Source organism: Tursiops truncatus, chromosome 15 (assembly GCF_011762595.2).
Source record: "Tursiops truncatus isolate mTurTru1 chromosome 15, mTurTru1.mat.Y, whole genome shotgun sequence".
Lineage (NCBI taxonomy): Eukaryota > Metazoa > Chordata > Mammalia > Artiodactyla > Delphinidae > Tursiops > Tursiops truncatus.
In genome coordinates this window covers 76,685,528-76,712,105 of record NC_047048.1, presented here as the reverse complement: position 1 = coordinate 76,712,105, position 26,578 = coordinate 76,685,528, and the positions used below count along the sequence as shown (strand labels likewise).

The window sequence follows — 26,578 nt, the reverse complement described above, 5'->3', positions numbered from 1 at the left end:
TAGGAATATGTGAAGGGCTTCTTTAGTACTAAGAATGTTCTGTATCTTACGGTGCTGATGGTTACTCAGGTGTTGTTCCTTAAATTGCACGTTTATGTTTTATACATTCTTGTATGTGTGCCAAATTTTCAAACTTAAAAGACTGTAAAAAGGTATATAGCAAGATGTCCGTCGCTCAGACAACTGCATCACAAATACTGCTGTCCTGTCCCCAGAGCTAACTCATGTTACCAGCAACCTGGTCTCCTCTGCATTCACAAGTTTGTGTGTGTATGTGTGTAGATGTATATATGTTAAATTTGATATAGAGAGATACTGTTACATATATGTGTTTACATACATATATACACATACACACAACAGCATTACTTGTGTTTTCTGTCCTTTGAATATTTCACCTAATACATCCTGAAAATATTCCATCAGTGCACAGAGAAATACATTATTCTTTTTATAGTCATAAAGAATTTATTCCATTTTATGATAGAACCATAATTTAGTAATTTTAATGATTAATTTTTAACCATAAAGTAGTATGTGAACACACTCCCTATTTTTAAAAAATGTTACTAAGGATAATGTTCTCTTACGCATACCTGTGGAAATTTTAGGTTCTCCAATCCTTCCCCTCTGAATCTACTCCCTGCCGCCACCTTGCTTAACTCATAGCCAGTGTGCATCCTGCCAGGACTTTTGTCCTCTGGATTTTCATTTTCACCACTGAAAACATATGTGGACTTGAATATGTGTTTATGTCTATGTAGAACTTACTTTTCCTCTTCAATGCAGTATAGCTGGAGCTCTAGCCATCCCTATAAACATAAAACTGGCTGATTACTTTTATTTGCTGCCTGGTATGGCTAAACCACAGTTGAATCTAACCATTCCCCTATTGTTGTACACTTAGGTTGTTTCTCAAGTTGTTTGCGATGACAGTAGTGTTGCAACAAACATCCCTGGACTTGTCCCCTTGTGCACATGTGCAAGCATTTCTCTATAGGAGATGGAAAGCCGAACTGATAAACCATTAGGAGGGCATATCTAAAGATTGATTGCCAGATTGCCCTCCAAAGTGGCTATAACCGTTCACACTCCCACTAGCAATGCATTAGAAGACTAATCTCCCTTCACTCTTAGTAAAAGTAGATGTTATCAGCAGTCTTAATTTTTATTGAGCTGATAGGCGAAAGAAAGGAGGACTTTATGGTGAATATTCATTCCCTTATAGTTAGTGATGCTGAACGCCTCTTATAAGTTTGTTGCCCAGAATCTGCATTTAACACGATCCCCAGGTCATTCTTCTGCACATTAAAGTTTGAGAAGCACTGGAGTCAGAATCTTAACAAGGTCCCCAGTGACGCCCATGCACAGTGTGAGGAGTGCAGTGGGGGAGGAATAGCTGGATCATAGCATATGCTCACTTTTACTAATATGTGTGGGGTTGTGTTTATCTTTTCTATTCAGACAGGATATAAAACAGTGCTTCGATGTATTTTTAACTTGCACTTCTTTAATCATAAGTGAGCTTGGACTTTTTTTTTCAAATTCTTACAGGCATATTTTTCTTCTCTGGAAACCAGGTAGTCACTGAATCTTCTTACTTTGCTTCAAACACACGAAAGCTGATCTCCTGGGGGCTTTTGCTGTTATGGTTTTCTCTCCCTTGGAACGTTCTCTCCCTGGTTCTTCCCAGGGCTGCCTATAATATTCAGGTTTTAGCTCAAAGGTCACTTCTAGCGAAACTCAGGTACCGCCCCTACTACCACTCTTCATCTCGCCACCCCGTTTCACCTTGACCGTGGCCCCCACCCCTATCTGAAATGACCTGCACACTCGTTCTTTCCTTCCTTCTCTGACTGCCCTGCTGGATCTTGTGTGTCTTGCCTATCTCTCCATACCCAGCACCTGGAACAGAGCCAGGCAACAGTCTAGACTCAAATTATCGTCAGATGAACAAATAAATGAACTCTCGGCAGATGAAGAAATGAGATTTGCTCCTGTCTAGCTTTACGCCCCACTGGGGCATCACTTTTACCTGGATAAACATTTCTTGATTCATTCCTGTATCCACAGCGGAAAATACTAGGTGGTAACGACAGAAGTCGAGTGAGGTAGCTTTAGGAGAACACGACCCAAGCAAGGTGCTCAGCCCCACGGGAGCCCAGGACAATCAGAGAGACAATTACGTTTTTATCTATTTCTCTTAAAAAAGAAAGCAATTACTTGACCAATATTAAATAATATCATAGTGCTCATTTAGTATATAGAGAGAAACTGGTATAAAGGCATGGAAGTCTGCAACTCAGAAGGGTTGGGTAATGCCAGTACAGGCTTGTGTGCTTCCAATTTATTCCCACATAAAACAGAATATCTGTCCCAAGTTCATTGGAACCACCAATTCTTCTGTTTTTTTTTTTTTTGGCTCTGCCGCACAGCTTGTGGGATCTTAGTTCCCCAACCAGGGATCGAACCTGGGCCCTCAGCAGTGAAAGCGCCAAATCCTAACCACTGGACCACCAGGGAATTCCCGGAACCACCAATTCTAGATGAGCATCAGCTATTTTTACAGATAACTGTAACTCTTACCCTACTCTTATACATAACATTTACAGAGTGCTGCCTCTGTAGTAGACATTGTTCCATGTACTTTCTATATATGTATTCATTCATCCTCACAACCACCCTGGCGGTATTAGCATCGCCATTTTATTGAAGAGAAAACTGGGGCACAAGGCAGCTTTCTCAAGGTCACATGGTAAAAGAGCCAGGATTCTCACCCGGGCTGGCCCCAGTCCATGTGCTTCGTAATGACATGATACTGCCTCTGGAATCTTTGTAATGCTTTGTAAGATGTCGAATGACCGGGAGAATCTTCTGTATAATTCAGAGGTACACTTCACCTCTTGGCAAAATACTTAAGTTATGAAAGTTACAAATATACTCCGTTTTTCTTTTACAAAGGGACAAGCGTTGAAAACTTATTGACTTTCTTTTTGAAGAAAGGGAACTACCTAACAACCATTAAAAAAAAAATCAGGATACAGGTGATATACATATAAAGAATGAGAAAATGCTTTCCAAGAGAAACATGCCATGGAGTGAGTATTTGAAATGCATGTTTGGCCATGATTCCCTTGTTAGGTGATTTTGTTGCTGAAAATAATGAAAAGTTGTCACCTGTAAAGACCTCTATCTGCGTGTTTAAATTTGGCAACAGAATTTCCTAATCTGTTTAAACATCTTCCAAATAAAGAGCTTCAGTGGGTTTGAAATCCAGTTGTTAAAGATATAGTTTAGGGTTTCCCTAGGGCTTCCCTGGTGGCACAGTGGTTGAGAGTCCGCCTGCCAATGCAGGGGACACGGGTTCGTGCCCCGGTCCGGGAAGATCCCGTATGCCGCGGAGCGGCTGGGCCCGTGAGCCATGGCCGCTGAGCCTGCGCGTCCAGAGCCTGTGCTCTGCAACGGGAGAGACCACAACAGTGAGAGGCCCCCGTACCGCGAAGAAAAAAAAAAAAAAAAGATATAGTTTAACCTCTTCAGGTTAATTTGTAGAAGCCCCAGGTTGATTATCAGGGGAAATGAAAATCTACGAGCTGCATTTTCAAAGAAAATAGTCAATTTTCAAAGAAAATAGTCAATTTGTGTAACTGGCGAATGGGATTAAAAAGGGAGAATCATGATTTAAGCATAGCCAATGATACTTTGTTTTTTTCTATATATCCTGTGAGGTTTTTTTTTTTTTCTCTTCAGTTTTTCAGTGATAACCCTTGAAATCAAGTCATTAAAACCAAACATGGTAATAAACTTAATTTAGGACCATAACATTGAATGGATGTATTGTAAAATACTAAAACAGTGCCTTCAAAAAAGGAAGCAAGTTTTAATCTGTTGCTGTCATTATATTTGTAGAAAATATTGATAATTTACTTTGCCTTTTGTTGAAATATATTCAAGGAAAATGCAATCAAAACCGTAGTGAAATATCATTGTATGTCAATTTGATTGGCAAAAATTAAGACATCTGACAATACGGAGTGTGGTAAAGGATCTGACTCCACGGTACCTCTTACCTTGCTGGGGGAAGTGTAGACTGGTGCCTCCACTGTGGCATCATTTCTTACATAGTCACTTACAATCCAACCAATGTATACATTCATTTAAGAAACTGACACTTTTTAGAAAGATCATAGCTGCATTATTCACGTGGCAAAGACAGGGAAACAACCCAAGTGCCCATCAACAGGATGGCAGATGAACCAACTGTGATATTTTCACACCATGGAATATTACACATCAGTCAAACTGGTTGAACAACAGTGATAATTTGGATGATCTTAGCAATATAATAAATGCGGGGGAGGAGTAATTACTGGAAGATTACATACCCTTTTCATGAAGTTCTTTAAAAATTAAAATTTAAGGAATACATGTAGGTGCAAAAAAGACTTGCTAAGAAAAAAAAAACAAAGGAATGAAGAATGAAGGGTTTAGGTGGATGGCTATTAAATTCGAGGAGGGGATGAAGGGGGATAGATGAGAAATGCAGGTTATGGTTAAGGTCCTAGCTTGGGTCAGTGAGTTCCCTGGTATTAATTATATCTTAATAAGCCAAGCAACAAACAACCAACCAGACAAATACAGGTCAGAAACAGATCAGGGATGACAACGGGTCTTGTACCAAAGATTGGTTAATCCAGTTGTGTGCACCTGAGCTGAAGAAATTATTTCTATCCATAGCAAATACAAACACAGGTACACACCTCAAGTAGTAAAAAGCGGGTATCAGATGCCTCCCAACCTCCCGGCTGGGTGCTTTTCCTTCATCAGCTTCCCCAGAGGCAACCATTGGCTCCTAGATATCCTTCTGAGACATTCCAAAAGGTCACACGATAAACAGAAGCACACACGTATGTTTTGAAATGGCTTCACATATACGTGTACCTAGACACATATACACACAGACCAAAGAAAACGTCAAAAGTTGCTTTTTAAAAATTTATCTCGAAAATTTAACCTTGAGTGACTTCACCTGGCTTTACACAAACACCCCCTGCAATCAATTCACAACTTGAAAATCAACGGGAAGTTTGAGGAAAACAGCTCCTTTTTAAAGAAATATAAAAATGCTCTTCTTGCAGACAGTCCCCTTGGGTTTGTCAAGGGTAACCTCACAGAAGGTGAATTACAGGACGCTGCGAAACCCCACAGGGCCGGAGCAAGCCACGGCAGAAAAGCTCACCGCGGCGATGTTAGAAATACGGATTCCCAGTCCCCGCCCCACGGATTCAGGGCTGAACACGGGTCTTTTTTAACCAAGGCCCCCACGTGACTCTCAGGTTCGGGCAAGCTTGGGGCACAGCCCCGCCTTAAGTAACTCCCCAATGGAAGAAAGTAAACATCTGGGGCTTGTAGGTGGCTTTCTTGCTCCCTGTTGGATGTCGTTTACTTGGTGCAAGGAGGGGTCCCCTCGGGTCTCATCAAGGGCCCAGCCAGTCTGAGCACGAACGCCAATTAGCTCAACCCCCCGAGGACCACGCCTCAGTCGCCTGCTGGGCGGGGCCCGCGCCCCTGTCGGCCCCAGGCCTCTTTCCTCCGTGTGGTCTCAGACCCCGGGCGCCAGAGTCCGGGGGCCGGGGAAGAGATGCTGCATGGAAATAGAGATGCCTGGGCTCCGCCGCCTGAAGCCAAAACTTCCGGAATCTGCATTTTTAACCAACTCTTCCAGGACCAGTAAGTTCACCCTGCCATTGGAGACACACTAGCCTCATTTAAATTTTAAATTCGAATATGCAGCCACGAGTGGAGGTCGTGCTTCTCAACCTTGGCTGCCCTTCAGAATAACCTGGGGAAGCTTTTTAAAATATATATACACCAATGCCCAGGTTTCAGTCCAGACCAATTAAGCCGGAATCTAAAAGCGCAGCCTCTGCGGCAGCAGCCGCAAAGGCATCACCTGGGAGCTCGTTAGAAATACAGACGCTCAGGCCCCACCCCAGACCCACTGAGTCAGAATCTGCATTTTAACGAGGTCCCCAGTGATTCGCGCGCACATTAAATTGGAGGGGAGCCGTGCTTATAAAATTTTAATGGGCAAACGAATCACCTGGGGATCTCGTTAAAATGCAGATACGGTTTCTCAAACTTAAATGTGCATGCGAATCACCTGGGGAGCTTGTTAAAATGCAGATTCTGATTCAGCGAGTCTGGGGTGGAGCCCGAGAGTCTGCATTTCTAACGAGCTTCCCAGGTGGTGCGGGCTTCCCGAGTGTGGACCGCGCTTCCCCTGGAGTCCCGAGGTCTTGGCTCCGGGCCAATCAGCCGTCAGGGCTCTTGATAAATCGCCCTGTTCGGCTGAGGAGCAGAATTGCCGGGACATGCGCGCTCATGCCGAGGGAGGGGGTAATTTCCGAACTCCGGGAATTGGTTGTGTGAGGCTGGCCGCTCGTAGGGACTCGCCAGAGCCCTGGTCCTCACGCCATGTCGCGGCGCAAGCAGGCCAGGCCCCAGCATCTCGGCTCCGAGGAGCCGCAGCCTGAGCGCCAGGAGTTCGCCGAGGCGGCCCCGGAGGTGCTGGGGGAGCCGGGTGAGTAGTGCTGCGGACGTCCGGCCCGGGGGGCTGGAGGCAGTTTCTCGGACGTTCCCCAGAGCCGCGCGGGTGCGAGGTCCCGGCTACCGGGCGTGGAAGGGTGGGTGAAGCTTCCAACCCGAGTTCTGGGTCTCGGGCCTTGCTGACCCCACCTTGGTAAGTTACACCCCCCCTACACACACACACACACCTCGTAAATTCACCCTCCTCGGGTAAATTACGTCGCTCCCCGAGGGGATTCCTGCATCCACTCCCCCTCCCCCCAAGCGCTGTGAAATGACGGTTCATCTCCCGAACACGTTGGAAGGATGCTCTGAGACCCCTTTGGAGGCTGTCTTCGGGGTGCGCCGGCACCCGGGTGCCCGACCTCCTTGGCGCTGGGCTGGAGCTGAGCGCCTGGAAGCTGGGCGCTCCGAGACCCGCGCCCCAGGCGTTTTCTTGAGGGATGGGGGGAGATGTCTGTAAAATGTCTGAGCTTCTGCCGGGACCTGGGGCTAGGTGCTGGAGAGACACAGCAACGAACAAGGAGGATAGAATTCCGACCCTCCTGGAGCTTATGGCCCAGTGGAGGCGAGAAAGATGGCACGTGAGATAAAGCGGCGGAGCGTGAGGTGTGTTAGCGCGGAGCGCCGGGGAAAACCTCAAGCTGGGAGGGGGTTGTACCGGGAAGGCCTCTGTGGAGGGCAGCCTCGAGTAACACTCTGGAGGTTGTGAGGGAGCGAGCGGTGGAGATGGCCGAGGGAAGAGCACTCAGGCAGAGGGAACAGCACGTGCAGAGGCCTCGGGCGTCAGCGAGGCTGGAGCTTGGAGGCGCGTCCGATTGAGGTTTTGAGAAGTGACGGGAGCCCCGGGCTCCGATAAGGACTTTGACTTCTACTGTGAGCGAAGTGGAGCCACGTTGGGGGCGGGGAGCGAGCAGGGTGCCGCGGTGGGATCTAACAGGCTCACCCTGGCTGCCACCGGTCTAGAGGGGGTCCGGGAGAAGCCTAGGGACCCCGGCCTACCCTAGGCCCCCGGGTCAGTATTTCTCACCCGGTGGGCCTTGGAGACTCTGCTTCTGAAGAGCCTGCAAGTAGGGAGCTTCGAGAACTCGCCGAATTCTCAGGCTCCCACCACCCCCTGCGCTGCTGTAATCTCAGGGGTGGGGTGGAGTCGGGGACTCTGCATTTCTAAGGCGCTTCCCCTTCTGATTATCTTGCACTCAGGTAAGACAATGTAGGTTCCTACTTGACGGTCCCTCTGCCCGCCACCTTCCCTCCCGCCCGGGGGTCGCTGCTGCCTTTTGCTTAGTAAGGGGGTAGTGAGAGGAGTTTTAGCAGAACTTTCTTCTCTTCTCTCCCTTCCGAGCATTTTCCTGGCTCGGAAAGGGAGAGGGGGATCTAGTCTCTTCTGCCAGAAGGATCAGACTTCCAGCAGCAGGTCTGTCTGGTGGGCTTTGCTACGCTCCCGAGGAGGTGGTGGAGGAAAGCAGAAGCTTAAAGTCACTCCTAAGCTAATAGTTCGGCATCACGCTTTAGTTTTAAATACAGTCCTAAAAATAAAACCAAAGAAGACCAACCCTTTAGATAAATAGCTAATTAAACAAAATGTTTCAAGAAACTCTTAACATTGCCTTTGGAGGGAGCTGGGGAGCGGGGTTGGAGACTTTTCACAGTAACTTTTGGATTATATCTATTAACGCTCTATTACCTATTCCAATAAACAAAGTTTCTTTAAAGAAAAAAAAACCTAAAGCTTGGCTGGATGGAACTCCTATAACCAAAATATCCTGTCTTTGTGCGCAAGGTCTAGAGTGGCGATAGGTGGGTGGAACCGGAGTGGGGTTCCACCCTAACCCTAGGGTGGGGTTCCTGCGGTGGGAGCAAGGCTTCTCCTGATCCTCTGTAAAAGAATTGGGGAGGTATTGGGGATGTTGAGTCTTTGGGGGAAGCGATTATAAAAGACAATTCCTGAGTAAACCCGGGCTGTTCAAAGTGAGTGCCATGGGCTGCTTTTTCTTCCTGCAGACAGCGCTTGGAGGGCACCTCCTGGAGCCTTGCCCTGTGTTTGGAGGGGTTGGGGAGGGTGCTGTGTGTTGTGCAGCACTGTGGGTGCCAGGGCACCCCAACACCAGCTGCCGCTGGGGGGAAAAGCAGCCTTGCAACTGATGTTCCCCCTCCATGCGTTTTAGGTCTGTTATGATGCTGAGTTAGAAGCCCGCCTTTTTTTTTTTTTAAGGTTGGGCCACTCTTAATTTGCAGATGGCTTTGCAACTCACCTAGCTTTTGGAGGAGACAGAACAGAGCAGGTCAGTTGGTAGACTTCAATCATAAGAGGGGCAGGATAACAGCCTTACCAAAGGAACATCAACAAAGGGTTAAAATGGCCGCTGTGCTAAACTGAGTTCTGTCAGATGTGGCCCCAACCCCATCTTTCAGACTAGAAGGGCCTCTGCCTTTTCTCAGGAGAGTAGGCTTCTGACCTTCCTTGCTTTCCTGGATGCTTAAAATTGAAGGAGGAAGGCGCCTTTAGAAGCTCTGCATGCCTCTGCCCTAGTGACCCTTTATAGCCTTGGGCACAGTTTTCTGATAGCTTTAACCCATCCATCTCCCTTCTACCTTCAAGCCCTCAAACTTGCATTGCTCAGTGTTTTCCACTCCCTGAGAATCCGGTGGCTCGTGTGTGTACACATCAGTGAATAAAACCAGTTACATTTATATAGTGCTGACTTATGTATAAGGTTCTTTTACGTATATACATTAAAGAACTTAACCTTCATCTAAACCTGTGAGATGGGGGCCATAATCCTCACTTTACATATGTGGAAACTGAGGAACAGGGAAGTTGAGTAACTTACTCGGTCACACAGCCAGTAAAGGATAGAATTGAAATTTGGAACTTATCACCTGGCTTCCCAGTCAGTTTGCTAAATCATTGTGCTTTACAGCCTCTCACTTGGATTTCAGCTTTTCAGTCTTCCTTGGTTTCTGTGGGATTAAAAACCCTCAATAGTTTAATGGCTTTCTTTAACATGTGAATTGCTGAACAATGCTAGGTTTTGTGTCTTCCTCTGAGGGGCAGAGCGATGGACTTCACATCTGGCGAGTGTGGGTTCTAATTGGCTGAAACCATCTAGCCCTGCGGCCTTGAGCAGCATCTCTTCCGAGCCGGTATCTCTTCTGGAAGAGCAGAAATTCTCAAAATGTGGTCCCCAGACCAACAGCATCAGCTGGGAGCTTGTTAGAAATGAAGCATTGCCAGCCCCACTCCAGACCTACTGAGTCAGGAACTGCAGAGGCGGAGCCCAAACCACCTGTACCTTAACAAGCCCTCCAGGTGATTGTGATGCACAGGTTTTTTGAGTAGTGCTGGCTTGGAGTTACACTTCTGCCACTTTAATGAGCATAGGCGTCACCTGGGGATCTCGTTAAAGTGCAGATTCTGTAGGCCTGGGACCTGAGGTTCTGCATTTCTAACAAGCTCTCAGGTCACGCTGATGTTAGTGCTCTGAGGACCACCGTTTGAGTAGCAAAGGCTTAAAGAGCAGTATGAGGATATCACTTGGAGTGCTTTAAAAATGCAGGTTCCTGGGCCCACCCCCAGTTAAGTCTGGATGAGGCTTTGGAAACTACATTTAAGCCGCAATTCAGGTGATTCTGATGTGGGTGTGGAGGCCGTCCTGTGCATCATAGGATGTTTAGCAACGTCCCTGGCCTCTGCCCACTAGGTGGCACTATCGCAAACGTGTGCACGTGATCATGACAATCAAAAACGTCCCCAGGTATTGCAAAATGGCCCCCAGTTGAAAGCTATGGGACTAGGTCAGTTGTTCAGACCCTGTTAAGGGGCTTCAAGCACCACAGCTACTTGGATGTGATAGCTGCAGTCCTTTACCTGAAGCCCTGTAATAGCATTGACTCAGTGGAGGCCGGGCGCTGTACCAAGAATTTACATTGTTCATCTCTTAACTCTGAGGCAGGTCAGTGATACCTTTTTACAGATAACCTTTCTGAGCCTCAGTTTACTTAAGTTGCCCATAGTCACACAGCTAGCACGTGGCTAAGCAAACCCTATGCTTGGAACTGAAGCCCTTATCAGTGTGTTCTACAGCTTCTCATGGTAAGAAGGTTTACCTTAACAAACCTAGCAAGAAAGATGGAATCCACCTTCTATAACTGGGGCCAAAAGTCCCTGACCTTGGCCTGTAATTCATAAACTAGTTAATATATTCTTTAAGACTTAAGATTGTGCTCCGCAACGGGAGAGGCCACAACAGTGAGAGGCCTGTGTACCGCAAAAAAAAAAAAAAAAAAAAAAAAAACCTTAAGATATTGACAGCACCTCTTTTTACTTTGGTCTTAAATCTACTTGGAGAGAAATCACTTTACAATCTTCTAGGAGTACTTAGGCTTTGTTATAGAAATTTTTAAACCTGCATATTAGATTGAACCCTATGAAATTATCCGATCATTTTGGCCCACAGAAACAGCAGTTTCACCTAGCTTAGCCTTACTAACAGAGAATGATACAGTGAACTTCGTGGACTAGATGCTCAGTTTCAACAACTAGTTACAGTGGCCAATCTTGTTTCTTCTGTGCAGCCATTCCCCTCCCTGGATTATTTTGAAGCACATCAGACATATACAATTTATAAACAGCCATTTGTAAACTATTAGAATGCTTTTTAAAACTTTAATTTCATCTTCACACCTTTATTAAAAAAAATTCCCTTATCAAACTTTCAGTTAGTGTTTGCACTTCCCATGGTCTTAAATGGCTTTTACAATATGTTTAAATCGGGATCCAAAAAGGTCCTGATACTACAGACCATCTCAAATCTTTTAGTCTCTGATTTTTCTTTCTCCTCCTCGATCTTTCAAGTTGAAACAGTGGCATTTTGTCCTGGAAAGCAGTGGCACTTGAAGTGTTGTCTGTGACCTGTTACTGAGTTAGGTCAAAATAAATTCGGAAGTGGAGAGTAAGCACTTAAAGACAGCTCGACATCCACCTTTCTGTCATATCTAATAATGTTTGGGCTTTTGTCTTATTCCACTTTTCTCATAATTTGTCTTTATTTTATAAAAAATACTGGTCTGGGCTTCCCTGGTGGCGCAGTGGTTGAGAGTCCGCCTGCCGATGCAGGGGACACGGGTTCGTGCCCCGGTCCGGGAAGATCCCACGTGCCGCGGGGCGGCTGGGCCCGTGAGCCATGGCCGCTGAGCCTGCGCGTCCGGAGCCTGTGCTCCGCAACGGGAGAGGCCACAGCAGTGAGGGGCCCGTGTACAGCAACAACAAAAAAAAATACTGGTCTGACGGATTGGAAATTATTCTATGTACCAGGTCTTCCCCACGTTGTTCGAGAAGCACTGCTGCAAAGTTTTGCAGTCTGGGTCTTGGCAGTTGGGTCCCTGTCACGATACCGTGTTCCTTTGTCCCCTGTACTTCCTGGAAATTGGTAAAGAGGAAGAGGATTGTTAAGACCAGAGTGTGCATGGCTTCTAACTTGTGATGTTTGGGGTTTTGTTTTTGTTTTTTGTGGGGTGCGGAGGGTGGTAGGTGAAATAAGCCCAAACCTGCTATAAGACTTACCGTGGTGCTCGTATTTGAGAAATTAACACTTATTATTGTCTCACTTTCAGCTTCAGAACTAGATAATGATGTTCCAAAACCAACTTGTCCTTCCGCTGATAGCAGTGATACCCAGAAAGCCCCTGTCACAGCTCTTCCCTCTGAGTCAAAGGAACAAACAGCAACCCTTGGGGAGAGGACCTTCAACTGCTGCTATCCAGGTAAGAGTAAACTCGAGGCGCTGAACCCTTCTCTGTACGGGGCTCGGTCACAGGAGCTCAGCATCCGTTCGCTCACTGACTCAGCACGTGACTTGCCAGAATTTCAGATTCCTGGTAGCTTTCCTCTTTGAGGTTATTTATATTAAGGGAACCTGTTTTTCTTTTCTAGGTTGCCACTTCAAAACTGTTCATGGCATGAAAGATTTGGACCGCCATCTAAGAATCCACACTGGTAGGTATCCGTTCATTTGTTCAAAACTTGAGTGTTGAAAAAACCCAAGGATGTGGATATGAACGAAAGTGCTGGGCGTATAGTGGCAAGCAGGACAGAAACAGTCTCTCTGCCTCATGAAACTTAGTCTAGTGGGAGGGTCTGGGAGCTAAAAAGTCACAAAGGCAATAATGGTAACTAACAGGCAAGGGGAGAAGTACCAGGACTGTAGTAGGGGATTTGATCCAGGCTGGTCATGACAGGCTTTTCGGAGGAAGAGACTCTCAAGTTAAACTATGAGAGATGGCTAAGGGACTTGCCGGGCGGTCCAGTGGTTAAGACTCTGTGCTTCCACTGCAGGGGGCGCAGGTTCGATCCCTGGTCCAGGAATTAGATCCTGCGTGCTGCATGGTGAAAAGAAAAAAGAGAAAAACAGAAAGATGGCTGAGTAACCAGATGAGAAGGAAGGGTTCCAGGCAGAGGGAACCGCGGTGCAAAGGCTTGGAGGGAGCAGAAGCAGGATGGGTGTGAGGTGAAGTTGGGGAGGCGGGTAGAAGCAGGGGAGGGGGACACAGAGGCCCTGTGGCCATAGGAACCTTAGATAAGAGCAGTGAAGTTGCTTCTCGAAGGTGCCTTCAGAGCAACCAGCTGCTAAGAATACAGAGAAACCATACGTGCTGGAGCAAAGGAATGCGTGATCACGAACCACGTTCTGCACACTGCGTACGGCCTGTTATCGTGTCCATTTGTCTAACTGTTATCTGTGGCTGCTTTGTTACCGATAATGTAACAGTAAGCCCATTACGTATTAACAATTTTATGAAAAATAACTTTTCTGGCCCTACAGTGGGGTTATTGAGTAGTTGCTGGGGATTGCATGTTGCACAAAGCCTAAGATGTACTATACTCTCTGGTTCTTTCCATAAACTTTGCCAACCTCTGGTCTCTAGTGTAGACTCTACAGTAGCCTGTATGAGTTGGGATACTGATGTCTTTGCTCTCAGAGAAACCAAACTAAGTGACTGAAACACAATCAGATTTATTTCTCTCAAGTACAATTTAAGAAGTAAATAGTCCACAGCTGGTGGAATAGCTGGCAGCCTAAACATACAGCTTCGTCTCCTGGTCCAAGGCAGCTGCTCTAGAACTCAGTCTCTCAACCAGTGGAAAAAAGAAGCAGGAGGAAGGGCTCACAGCGTGCCTCCCCTCAGGTCATGCCCCAGAAGCAGCATCCCCTGTGACTTAGCGGTATAATGAGCAGACTCAGTCGTGGCCACATCGGGCACGGAGGGGGGCTGGAAAATGGCTTCAAGAAGGGCAGCCATACGCCCAGCTAAAACCCTGAAGCTCCATCATTAAGAAGACAGCTTTCTGGACAACCAGTCTGTACTGGAAATGGGCGTCGTGCTATGGAAACTAGAGAACAAAGGGTCAACTTTGCCTGGGAAGGGTGGATCGTGAAAGGCCTCCTAGTGAAGCCTTGAAAGGCAAGGCTGCCAGGATGATGCCGGTGAGAGCATGCAGACTGTGGGAGCCATTTGAACAAAGATGACCCCCCCTTCCTCCCCAGCAGGGTGGCCTGGCTAGGCAACTTCAAAGTGGGTGACTGCCCTGAGGATAACTGAGCAATCCTCCATCGGGGCGGTGCTGCTGCCATCTAGTGGGTGGGGGCCAGAGGTGCTGCCGAAATCCGGCAATGCACAGGACAGGCCCTGCAAAGAACTGTCAGGCCCCAATGTCAACAGCACCAGGTGGACCTAGAGAGCTAGGCAGGGGCTGGATTGATGTTTTATCGAGGTGATACAGAGCATGATGGGGATACAGAAAGTATAAGGCAAGGCCCTGTCCTTGGTGGGGTTCACTGAGTCAGGGATGCATATGTAGGGCAGACCCGTGCTTCTCTGGTAGGTATACACTTGAGCTGCTTCTCTGGATCCAAGGCAATTGCTCTACTTCTCTGAATCTCTTACCCAGTGGAAGATAGGAGTGGGGCCTGGGGGGCTCACAGCATCTTTCCCTCTGGGCATGACCCAGAAGTAGTATCCCTTGTGACTCATGGAATAGTGAGTAAGCAACTAAAGGTTGCATAAAAGCAAAGTATTTCAGTCCTGTGACAGTCCAGGCATGGTGGCCGGGCCCCATGGCTTCAGGGACTCGGTCTCTTCTTTTGTTGCTTTGATATCCCAGTGATGTAGCTCTCATTGGTGTGGTCTGAGATGGCTTACTGCACCTTAAAGGCACATCCTACAAGTTACACACATCATTTGAATTGACGCCCATTTGGCCAGAACTTAGTCACATGGCCACTCTTAGCTGTGGAAGTGAGGGCCGGGAGCTTGAAATCTTCAATCTGTGTGGCAAGTGCCCAGCTACAAAGAGAAGGTTCTATTACCAAGAAAAAGAACTTATATAGACCCAATGCCATCTCTGACCCAGCTGTTAGTGGGAGGCAAGGATGGCAGTGTATGTGTGGCTGATCACTTAGGGACCTTGGCCAAATGGGTAGAACATTGATTTCCCAGCCACTGCTTGAGATCTTTTACGCTTCAAAACTGAAGATCCCCAAAGAGTTTTTTTTTTATCGACAGTTACTGCATTAAAAGTTAGAACGAAAACTTTAAAACATTATTCATTTAAAAATAACAGTAGACGACTTCCCTGATGGTCCAGTGGTTAAGACTCCACGCTTCCAGTGCAGGGAGTGCGGGTTCAATCCCTGGTCAGGGAACTAAGATCCCACATGCTGTACCACGTGGCCAAAAAAAAAGTAAATTTTTTTAAAAAAACAGTAAGCTCATTATATATAAACACTTCTATGAAAAGTAACTATTTTCCAAAACTGATAAGTAACATTGTATACACATTTGCACACCTGTCTTAATAGCTGGATTCTCATCCCTCTATTTGAGTATACAGTCTATTGCCATGTGTTCCTTTGGAGGATATGAAGAAAATCTGGCCTCTCATATAATGTAATTGGAAATGGAGGAGGTTTGTTTTGTTTTGTTTTGTTTTGTTTTTGCGGTACGCGGACCTCTCACCGTTGTGGCCTCTCCCGTTGCGGAGCACAGGCTCCGGACGCGCAGGCTCAGCGGCCATGGCTTACGGGCCCAGCCGCTCCGCGGCATGTTGGGATCTTCCCGGACCGGGGCACGAACCCGTGTCCCCTGCATCAAACCCATGTCCCCTGCATCGGCAGGCGGACTCTCAACCACTGCGCCACCAGGGAAGCCCTGGAGGAGTATTTTGATAACCTTTTCAGATAATACTACACCAAAATACAACAAATGATAGTTCGTTAAAGACTAGTTGCTGTATAGAATTTGCAGTCATATCCATAAATTTTTCAAACTGTTAAGTTAAAATCCATTCATTAGTTTGTTTTCCACTTTGAATGGCTCCTACCCAGGCTTGATTTGACAGTCATACACTGGACGTCTGGGAAAATGTAGGTTTTACTAACTTTTATAATTGTTCCAAACGTTGACCCATTTCATTGTAACATAGGAGAAGATCACATTTAATATTACCAATCTCATCAGAAGTATCTAAGAACTAGGATGCTGCGGGCCCAGGGTAATGGGGATATATGTTCTGAAATCCGAACTTTTCTTTTAGAATCCAAAAGTTAACCTCACAGTATCATCAGTAACGTTCCTTGACACGACAGTCTCAGTTAGTTCATATTTTAGAAAACATCGGCCAAATACCAAATCTGAAAATAATCATGGTTTTTCAGTTCTTTCAAGTCAAAATGGTGCAGCATAAGAAAAGCACCCAGTTTGCAGTGCAGTCGTCCCACAAGCGCTTGTTCTGAAGCCAACTAGCATAGTTTGGTTTACAGCAGACTTTTTTAAAAATATAATTGACATTTTTAATAGGGAAATTTGCCATTCAGATTTCAAATATACTAAATAAGTTAAATATTAAAGTATGTGACTTACTAGCAAATATAGGAGGACAAATTTATGGGGGGAGATAGACAGGCAAAAACAATTAGCAAAGACCACAAAGAAGGCAGATTAAATATGACTAAAGTTAAAGCTTACAATAAGATACGATTAAGGAGTTAAGACAAGTGTCCTACAAGAAATGTGCAACGTGGGGCAGAGTTCATCTTCAGAACACACAGGATGCCTACAAATCAAAGATCATTCCAACGGAAAAGGATTTGAACAAGCAGTCACTTAAGACGTAGAAGTGCCAATATTCACATGAAAAGCCCACAAGGAGTAAAGTCCAAAAGAAACAAGTGCTGTATTTTCCTCAGTTGGCTAGCTGGAAAGTTCTAAATTAAGACCGTGAGAGGGAAGAGATATGGGAACATATGTATATGTATATGTATTTAAACATAATAAAAGCACATTAAACTATATTTAAGTACAATTGCTGTCAAAGTGTTCATCGTGTGGGATTTTAATACACTAAACCCTCGCTTTTCTGAAGTGTGGTACAGACCAGAAAGGTCAGCACCACCTGGGAGCTCGTTAGAAACACAGAATCTTAGTCCCCACCCAGGCCCACTGAATCTGAAACTGCATTTTACTTTGTTTCTATGAGCTCAGCTTGAGAAATGGGGAGATGTTGGTCAAAGGGTACAGACTTGTAGTTATTAGAGGAATGAGTCCTAGGGATCAAATGTACAGCGTAGTGACTGTAGTTAACAATTCTGTATTATATACTTGGAAGTTGCTACGAATAGATCTGAAATGTTCTTACCACAAAATGGTAACTGAGGTGATGGAGGTGTTAAGTAACCTTATTGTGGTAATCATTTCTCATGATATACATGTATGAAACCATCACATCATATACCTTAAACCTACACAATTTCATATATCAATTATATCTCAAAGCTGTGAAAAAATCTGCATTTTAATGAGACCTCACCCCCAGATGATTTGTTGGCACAGGAGCACTGAAGCTCTGCAGTTAATTTTCAGATCCAGTGGCTGGTCTACTATCTTAATTGTGAAGTAGTGATGAGCATAAAGGATACTGAGAACTACAGCAAGTAGAATGTGGTCTGAACATGGCTCGTGTCTATTAATGGAGGTCTCGGGTACCATTGTTATGGTTTATTGACTGCATCCATAATTGGAGGAAATGCTAAATTCCAGTTAGAGGTAATGGAGATAAAAATTTAATCCTTTCTCATGCAAGGTCTTGGATCCCCTAAATTGTATCCATGAGGCCCAAAATAAGAACCCCTGCTCTGGTTGAGAATCCGCCTGCCAATGGAGGGAACACAGGTTCGATCCCTGCTCCAGGAAGATCCCACATGCCGTGGAGCAACTAAGCCCATACGCCACAACTACTGAGCCTGTGCTCTAGAGCCTGTGAGCCACAACTCCTGAGCCCACATTGCTGCAGCTACTGAAGCCCACACACCTAGAGCCCATGCTCCACAACGAGAGAAGCCACTGCAATGAGAAGCCCGCACACTGCAATGAAGAGTAGCCCTCGCTCGCCGCAACTAGAGAAAGCCCGCACGCAGCAACGAAGACCCAACAGAGCCAAAAATAAATAAAGTAAATTCATTTAAAAAAAAAAAAAGAAACCCTGCTCTTCACAGGGAATAAAGCAAGCCAATATTTTATAATAACTATAAGTGGAATATAACCTTTAAAATTGTGAATCACTGTTGTACACCTGAAATATATAATATTGTACATCAACTATACTTAAAAAAAAAAAAAAAAAACCTGATCTGGAATGTTACAGGTCATCTTGGGCAAGAGAAGCGAGTGTAGCCAACCAGACACTGGCTGTTTTTTGTTGTTTGTTTTTGTTTTGTTTTGGCCACACCGAGTGGCTTGCAGGATCTTAGTTCCTGTACCAGGGATCGAGCGGGAGTCCTAACCATTAGACCACCAGGGAATTCCCAAGGCACTGGCTCTTAAAAGCATTTGCCTAACAGTGACTCATCAGTTTTGCTCCTCTTCCATTGGGCAGAGCCAGTCACATGTCCAAGCCTGCAGTGGTGGGACCATGCAGCATAATTCTCCTGGGAACGACAGTGACTATTTGAACAATAAACAATTTACCTTGGGGTACATCTCTGACATAGCAGTTTTTCTAAATGTTATTGCTCCATTTTCTTTCTTGATTCAGACTGTAATTTTATATCTTCCTGGACGATCACCATTTTATTGAGTCTTCTAAACTGATTGGGGTAAAGGCCTGCTTAATAATCATGATTGAGTTTGTCTATTTCTTGTCCACTTCTCCTTTCCAATGTCTATTAAAATGGTTCTCAGCCAGGTACAATTTTGTCCCCCTCCCCCCAGGACAGTTGGTAATATCTGAAGACATTTTTGACTCTCAGAACTGGGGAGGAAGGTGCTACTGGCATCTAGTGGAAAGGGTCAGAGAATGCTGCTAAACATCTTAAGTGCACGGGACAGGGCACAGCAAAGAATCACCTGGCCCCAAATGGTTGTAGTGGCGGGATTGAAAACCCTGGCCTATTGGTACCTTTTCTTTGAGCAAACCTTCCCCTTTTAACAGCCATTTTTTGTTTTTATTGATCAGGTGCTGTTCATTTCTTCTAGTTTCTTGAGTTGCAAATGGTTCGCTTGCTTTCAGCCTTTTATTTAAAATGACCTGAAGTTCACAGACATTCTTCTGGAAAGTGACTAGGCTATGGGCTTTGATACATGGAGCTCCCCCTGTTCATCTCTTGGGAGTTTGTAATTGGATTTTGATTCTTGAGCAAAAGTTGTTTTAAAACATATCCTACAATTTGCAAGCTTTTCTTTGAAAAACCTTTTGTGAAACCGTGTTAGATTCATAAGTCTGATTCACATCTACTTAGTGAGTTCTGTCTCCTCAGTATAAAATGTTTAGTGGCTTTCACCATGATTTATTTTGCCTAATATTGATATTTCTGATGTCTTTTAGCATTTTCCTAGAGTATTTTTCTATCATTTTCTACTTCTCTGCCATTTTTATTTGGGTATCTTAAGAGCATTAAGCTGATTTTTTTTAATGTAATTGACATTTTTAATAGGAAATTTAATCCATTTGTTTCTTGTACTAAGTGATGTTTAGTTTGATTTTTACCTCATTTTGTGTTCTGTTGTATCCCTTTTTTTTTTTTTTTTTTCTCAGTACGCGGGCCTCTCACTGTTGTGGCCTCTCCCATCGCGGAGCACGGGCTCCAGACGCGCAGGCTCAGCGGCCATGGCTCACGGGCCCAGCCGCTCCGCGGCATGTGGGATCTTCCCGGACCGGGGCACGAACCCATGTCCCCTGCATCGGCAGGCAGACTCTCAACCACTGCGCCACCAGGGAAGCCCTGTATCCCTTTTTTTTTTATGATTGGCTGTCTTCCGTGGTTTGGAAGCAGTACTTTCCATTTCATTACTTAAAGCCCACATCTTATCCACTTACCTTTTTGTTGTTCTGACGTACACGGTTGAAGTGTGATAGCCTGCGTCATCTGTCAACTGGCTTTATTTTTTCTTCCCATGGAATGCTAGTTCAAGTACAGGATATCATTTCTGTGGAACTTTGCAGATACTGTTCCCATCTTGCTACCATCCAGTGTTGTCTGAGGAGTTGTGTGCTCATCTGGGCATTTTTTTTTTTCTGAAAGCTTTAAGATCTCGTCATTCCTAGGCTTCTGACACTGTACCACCATGGCTCTAGGTAAGCCGTCTTAAGACACATGTCTGGGGAATTCCCTGGAGGTACAGTGGTTAGGATGTGACACTTTCACTGCTGAGGGCCCGGGTTCGATCTCTGGTTGGGGAGCTAAGATCCCGCAAGCTGGGTGGTGCGGCCAAAAAAATTTTTTTAATTAAAAAAAAAAATCCATGTCTGTTTTTAGTGTTGAAATAATTATTTTCTCTAACTTCAGGTTCTTGAATTAGGCATGTCTTTCTGTTCTGGCTTTCCCCAAGCATTTGGTTATTGGGTAGACTTTTATTTGGATATGATCAGTCTGGAGTGGTTATGTGGTGGCAATGTTCTGGGCTTGGGGTTCTCTGCTCTCCAGGGTACCTCTAGGTACTTGGGGCCTTTAACATTGTTTCTCCAGCCTAAGCACGCTCACTTCCTAACAGCCTGGGAGGAGGTAGAGACCATTGCTGCTTGTGGTTTAGTACAAGTAAGGGAAGGGTCAACCTGACCATTCTCCGTGTGTTTTATCAACTAGTGAGCCAGAAAGCTGTTCTAATGCCCTTCCACCTGCCCCCTCTGATCTTGAGTACTTCTATGACCACTCTCGTTTTCCCAAACAAGGTTTGGCCTATGATTTTCTCTCAGTCTGATATTATCTCTGTTCCAATGTGCTAATCTAGACCTCAGCGTCTTCCTATCTCTGGGCATTTGGTGAGAAGGAAGAAGCAGACCCCTATGCTCAGGCTACCACCTTGGTCACCTCTCTTTGCAGTCATCTTGGTAGAGAAAACCCTTAAAACCCTGACTCTTCTTATGTGTTTGAAGGAGACAAACCCCACAAGTGTGAGTTCTGTGACAAGTGCTTCAGCCGGAAGGACAACCTGACGATGCACATGCGGTGCCACACCAGCGTGAAGCCCCACAAGTGTCACCTGTGTGACTACGCTGCCGTGGACAGCAGCAGCCTCAAGAAGCACCTGCGGATACATTCCGACGAGCGGCCGTACAAGTGCCAGCTCTGCCCCTACGCCAGCCGCAACTCCAGCCAGCTCACCGTACACCTCCGGTCCCACACAGGTACGTCCCACACCTCGAAACCTCGGTGCCTCCCTTGTTCTCTAATTCCTTAGCGTTCATTTAGTTAAAGCACAAGCAACTTAAATGACTTCAGGGTGTAAGTAAAGAAGTTTGGAGCTTCTCTGTTGATGGTGAAGTTTGTGGTTTCTTCTACCGGGGCAGCAGCTTTCAGTAAAACGTGAAAGTCTGACAGCTGGGTTCTCTAACTTGACTACATAGAATACCACTGGGGATGATAATCCAATTCAGCAGTCAGGAAGCAAAGGATGTATCTCAATAAAAGTCTGATGTATAAACTAGGTGTTTCTGTCATTTAACTGAAACTCTGATTGCGTGGCTTAATTCAGAAACGTGCAGCAAAATCACCTGAATGTAACTGCAAGTCACAGACTTCTAGATCTAGAAGTTAGACTTTGCAGAAAAGCTTTTCCTTCCCTTCTTCGTGAGACCCTGTTGAAATAACAAGATAGAACCAACCAACCCCACATGGCCCAGAAAAATGGGCATGGGGAGGCTCATAAGGAGAGTCGTAAAATGAGAATTTCCAGTGAATTCATGGAAAATGGCAAGCAGACAGGCATATACTGACATCTAAAATTGAGTAAAGAACACTGTGTCCCAGCAGACAAGTGGGAGGTAGCTATAGTGTTGGGAGCCAGTCTTTCCAGCCAATTTCTGTCTGCGTTGAGCGTTCTGGACTTGGAACTGGTGTGTAGACTGCAAAGGTCAGAGTTCAGAGGAGAAGCTGAAGCCTATTAGCAAAATGGTCTAAACTATCCAGTAACAGGTAAAACCCATGACACCTATGTCTAATCCTTAAACCAGCCTACTCTTCCTAACTGTAAAATGTCAACTGTGGATTATCTCATCATCTGCAGAAAATGAGTGGTATGAAATGTGCCAAATCTAACAAATAACAAATTCTGGAGATAACAGAGCACTTGGGTAACTTACAAGAATTTTTCGGTTTTCTTTGGTATCTACCCACCGGCAGAAATGTTGCATCCAAGAAGAGTTTTATGAGCAAAGGTAGTCAGAAAAAAGAGGTATGAATTGAAATTAGGGTTGCTGGCTATAAAATTAAACTTCCCAGAGACCAGGAAAAAAGTTGGAGAACTAATGATAAGAAGATAGAAGTCTGGTTTCTGACTAGGTCTAGGAAGAAAAGAGAAGTGAGAAAATCAAATGAGAAAAATTTTTCAATTCTCGGGGGCCATGAGAGATGAAAGGGCTTACAAGAAGCCACACAGGACAAAGGGAATGGCTGGAGAGATCCATACCTAGAAAGACTTTTCAGTAATATTGGCTTCTCGGAGATAGTGGAACAGTGCCCACAAAATTAAGAAATGATTTGGTATGTAGACTTCTATACCCAGCCAAACTATCTCAAGTGTGAACGTAGACTAGACAACAATGCACAAGGACTTGAGACTTCACTCACAGCCACCAGGCTAGTGGAAGTTACTGGAAGATAAACTCTAGCAAAACAAGGGAGGAAACAAAATTTGGCATGAGATATTTGATATGTGAAGATCTGAATGAAGCTGACTGGGGTTGTAATAAAGGGAAATATCAGGATGATACTTATATGGAAAGTTAAGAGGAAATTCAGCAAATCAGAAACTCAAAATCCATAAGAAATTCCATGTAAAATGTTACATAATTAAGAGACTGGATGGCTTTTGAGATGATGGTGAGATTCTTTTTTCCCTCAATGCACAAGCCAAGAAGCAGGATAAAATGTGACCCCCAAGTGAACATGTAAGAAAAGAGAATCAAGGGAAGGGCAAGATAGGGGTATGGGATTAAGAGATACAGACTACTATGTATAAAATAAGCAACAGGATGTACTGTCCAGCATGAGGAAATATAGCCATTATTTTGTAATAACTTTAAATGGAGTGTAATCTATAAAAATATTGAATCACTATGCTGTATACTTGAACCTAAGATAATATTATAAATCAAAATACTTCAATGTAAAAAGGGAATCGAGGTGAACTTGATACTAGCCACACGATCAACTGGCCCAGGTGGAAGTGGACGTTTATCCACTATAAGGAAGTGGACGTAATCCCAGTGCAGAATTTGGCTCAGATGAACGTCACATACCCAGTCATAATATGCATTACTTGTGGTTTGTGTCTAAAGTTTAAAGCAACTAGTTAAAGCATGGGAATTAAGTCAGAATGCAAACCGAACTTAAATGTAAAAATAAAGTTATTTCTCAAGCAGGGAGAACGTAGTGTGACAAAGAGAAAGGAATCCTTAAACCTCTCAAGCTGATGGACTAAAAGTTGAAGCTATTACTCATTTTAGAAAGTAAGGCTAGAAGAGTCAAAATCACAACCAACAATGCAGGAGAAGTTTGGGGAAAGGATGGTTATGTAGGATAAGTAAGAATCTCATCTTTTCATACAGTCAACTGAAATGATATTTAAAGTAACAACCTCCAAAAGAACTAAACCCTTAGCAGTGCCTCCAGGGAGTACCGAGGAGGCTATGGCGTTTCATGATTTGTCTTCTCCTGCTGCCATATTCATGAGTTAATTTTATAAATAAAATTCATTCTGCCATCGTGAAACTACGAAACTTTAATAATACAAGCCAGTTAACTGGTGTAAAAATACAGGTTAAACACTGAAGTGAGCACATTTGTAAGTGTTAACTTGATTTGGAACAGTTGTGTGTAACGTAAACCACACCTCTTCCTTCCATGTCCAAATTTGGGATGTCAAGTTAAGTGAGTTTAGATCTGAAACGGAAGTGTCCTGAAGAGTGTGGACTTGGATGCCATGATGCCTGGATTCAGATCCCTGCTGTTTGGCCATGGTCGAATAACTTGACCTCTCTGAGCCTCCGTTACCCCATCTATTAAAATGGGGGTAGTAGTACCCACACGTAGGATTGTCGTGAGGATTAAGCGAGTTAATATACGTGGTAAGTGGTGGTGTTACGAGGTGACAAGTCATTGGAGTTCAAAGACCCAGCTACCTCTCTGCGGCCAGGTGTTCTGAGGTGTGTTTGGGGGGAGTTCTGTGTTGCCTGCCTGCTCTAATGGAAACACACCTTCCGTTGCTAGGGGACACCCCCTTCCAGTGCTGGCTCTGTAGCGCCAAGTTCAAAATCAGCTCGGACTTGAAAAGGCACATGATCGTGCACTCGGGGGAGAAGCCTTTCAAGTGCGAGTTCTGTGACGTCCGCTGCACCATGAAGGCGAACCTCAAGTCGCACATCCGCATCAAGCACACCTTCAAGTGCCTGCACTGCGCCTTCCAGGGCCGGGACCGGGCCGACCTCCTGGAGCACAGCCGGCTCCACCAGGCCGACCACCCCGAGAAGTGCCCCGAGTGCAGCTACTCCTGTTCCAGCGCCGCCGCCCTGCGCGTGCACAGCCGGGTCCACTGCAAGGACCGCCCCTTCAAGTGCGACTTCTGCAGCTTCGACACCAAGCGGCCCAGCAGCCTGGCCAAGCACATCGACAAGGTGCACAGGGACGAGGCCAAAACAGAGAACCGGGCCCCGCCGGGCAGGGAGGGGCCCCGAGAGAGCAGTGGGCAGCACGTGGCCCAGATAGTGACCCAGCGGGCCTTCCGCTGCGAGACCTGCGGCGCCTCCTTTGTCAGGGGCGACTCTCTGCGGTGCCACAAGAAGCAGCACAGTGACCACAGTGAGAACAAGAGCTCGGGCTTGGTCACCTTCCCGCCCGAGAGCGGCGCCTCGGGGCAGCTGGGCACCCTGGTCTCCGTGGGGCAGCTCGAGACGTCCCTGGAGCCCAGCCAGTGCCTCTAGTTCCGCCGGAGAGGGTGGGCAGCCGTCCGGAACGCCAGACACGCGCCCCGGCCCGGCCCTCTGCACTCAGGCCTTCGAGCCAGACTTGAGTCACCAGCTGAGGGGACACCTGCTCCAGCGAGGCCATGGCCCCAGTCACCGTGGCCTGAGGGCGGGCAGGCGCCAAGGCAACGCTGTGGAGACCCTCCCCCATCCGTGTCCCTGTCTTCCCTCCAAGAATCATCTAAGCGGGTTGTCTCGGTTCCAAGGTGGGGGGCGACCATCGAGCGCTGCTCCCTCCAATAGGGATGGTTGCTTCGCGATGGATTCCAGTTCTAAAACCAGTCCATCTCCGATGGCATTATGGAACTAATTAGACCGCATGGAAAAACTAATACTACGCTCATCTGTAGAGCGGGAAAGGTGAAGGTGATGGCGGGGTACCTGGAGGGTCTGGGGCGGCCGGAAAAGTTCTATTTCTTAACCTGGGTGGTGGTTTATGAGTATTCGCCTTCTGCGTTTTTTGTGTGGTTCCTTTTATCTGTTGTCTTATAATAAAAAGGCAAGCTCATCTGTAGAATGGTGTAAGAGGGGCACTCCATGTTTATGGTCTTCCACAGACAGGTTATGGTGTGGGGTTCTGCGGTGCTGCCCCGGCCCCGTAGTAATTTCTCTGTAAATGCACGTAGGAGATCTGTGTCTTAGTGCTGTAGTGAAGCGAAATGCAGTTTGATCTGTAGGTGGCGCCAAAGATCAAGCTGACGCTAGCTCAGCCTGTAATTGTGTGTGTTGTGAAATTCAACCTTGGCCTACTTGGGTTCATAAAAAGAGATGAGGGGCCCAGTGGGTCCTGGGCTTGGTTCTGGGACATACGATGCGTGGGAAAGCCTGAGACTAGTGTCTTCATCACGGTAAGCCCTTGGTGTTTGCTGAACCAACAAACGAGAAACCCCAAACCTCTTGTAAATGGACACTTCACTTGACGGAAACTTAGGAGGCCATGGAATGCCAGTGGATATATAATTTATCCAAAGTTGCTTTGTTCTTTTCTTCAAATACAGTCTTTGTTTAATACAAATTCTTGTGTGCTCTCATCAAGCTAAACATCTGTGCTTTTAAAACATTGAATAGATCCATTGTTTTTGATACACTAGAAACAAGGATGTGAAAACATTTTTTTATAGATTGTATGCAGGGGACTATGTCACTTATGAAATAGAGGTACAGAACTTATTTTAGAAATTTTGTTTGAACAAATCTGATTCCGTTTAAGTCTGACTTCGGGCGAGTTAGAACGCACTGTTGGATCTTTTTGTGAGAAGAAAAGATGGAAATGATAGCAGAGAGAATTAATCATTTCTTTGCTCTAGAGCTATTTTTGGTTGTTCAGAAGTGTTTTGTTACTGAATGCTGGTGCATTGTACAGATTCTTTAGTCACCTTTCTGCCGTTTGTCAAAGAGTCTTATCTGTGTTTCTGTTCCAGTATCAGAAGGGCTGTTGACCTTTCAAGTGGGAACCGATAGATCGAAATCGTATAG

The 26,578-nt window shown here is 45.6% G+C and overlaps 1 protein-coding gene across 2 annotated transcripts in view; it reads left to right on the top strand.

Annotated features, from left to right (window-relative positions):
- The window catches only part of ZFP64 (ZFP64 zinc finger protein), a 78,727-nt gene extending 52,610 nt beyond the window's left edge, over positions 1-26,117 (top strand). Inside the window, exons 1-5 of one of the 2 annotated variants that reach the window (XM_004316727.4) lie at positions 6,430-6,583; positions 12,205-12,354; positions 12,524-12,586; positions 21,017-21,268; positions 24,351-26,117. In XM_004316727.4, coding sequence (XP_004316775.1) covers positions 6,478-6,583; positions 12,205-12,354; positions 12,524-12,586; positions 21,017-21,268; positions 24,351-25,060 — 1,281 coding nt within the window. In that variant the 5' untranslated portion in view covers positions 6,430-6,477 and the 3' untranslated portion in view covers positions 25,061-26,117. Of the gene's footprint in view, positions 1-6,429; positions 6,584-12,204; positions 12,355-12,523; positions 12,587-21,016; positions 21,269-24,350 lie in introns of those variants that run through there. The other variant, XM_019943807.3, reaches the window with a different exon arrangement.
- The last annotated feature ends 461 nt before the right edge of the window (positions 26,118-26,578 follow it).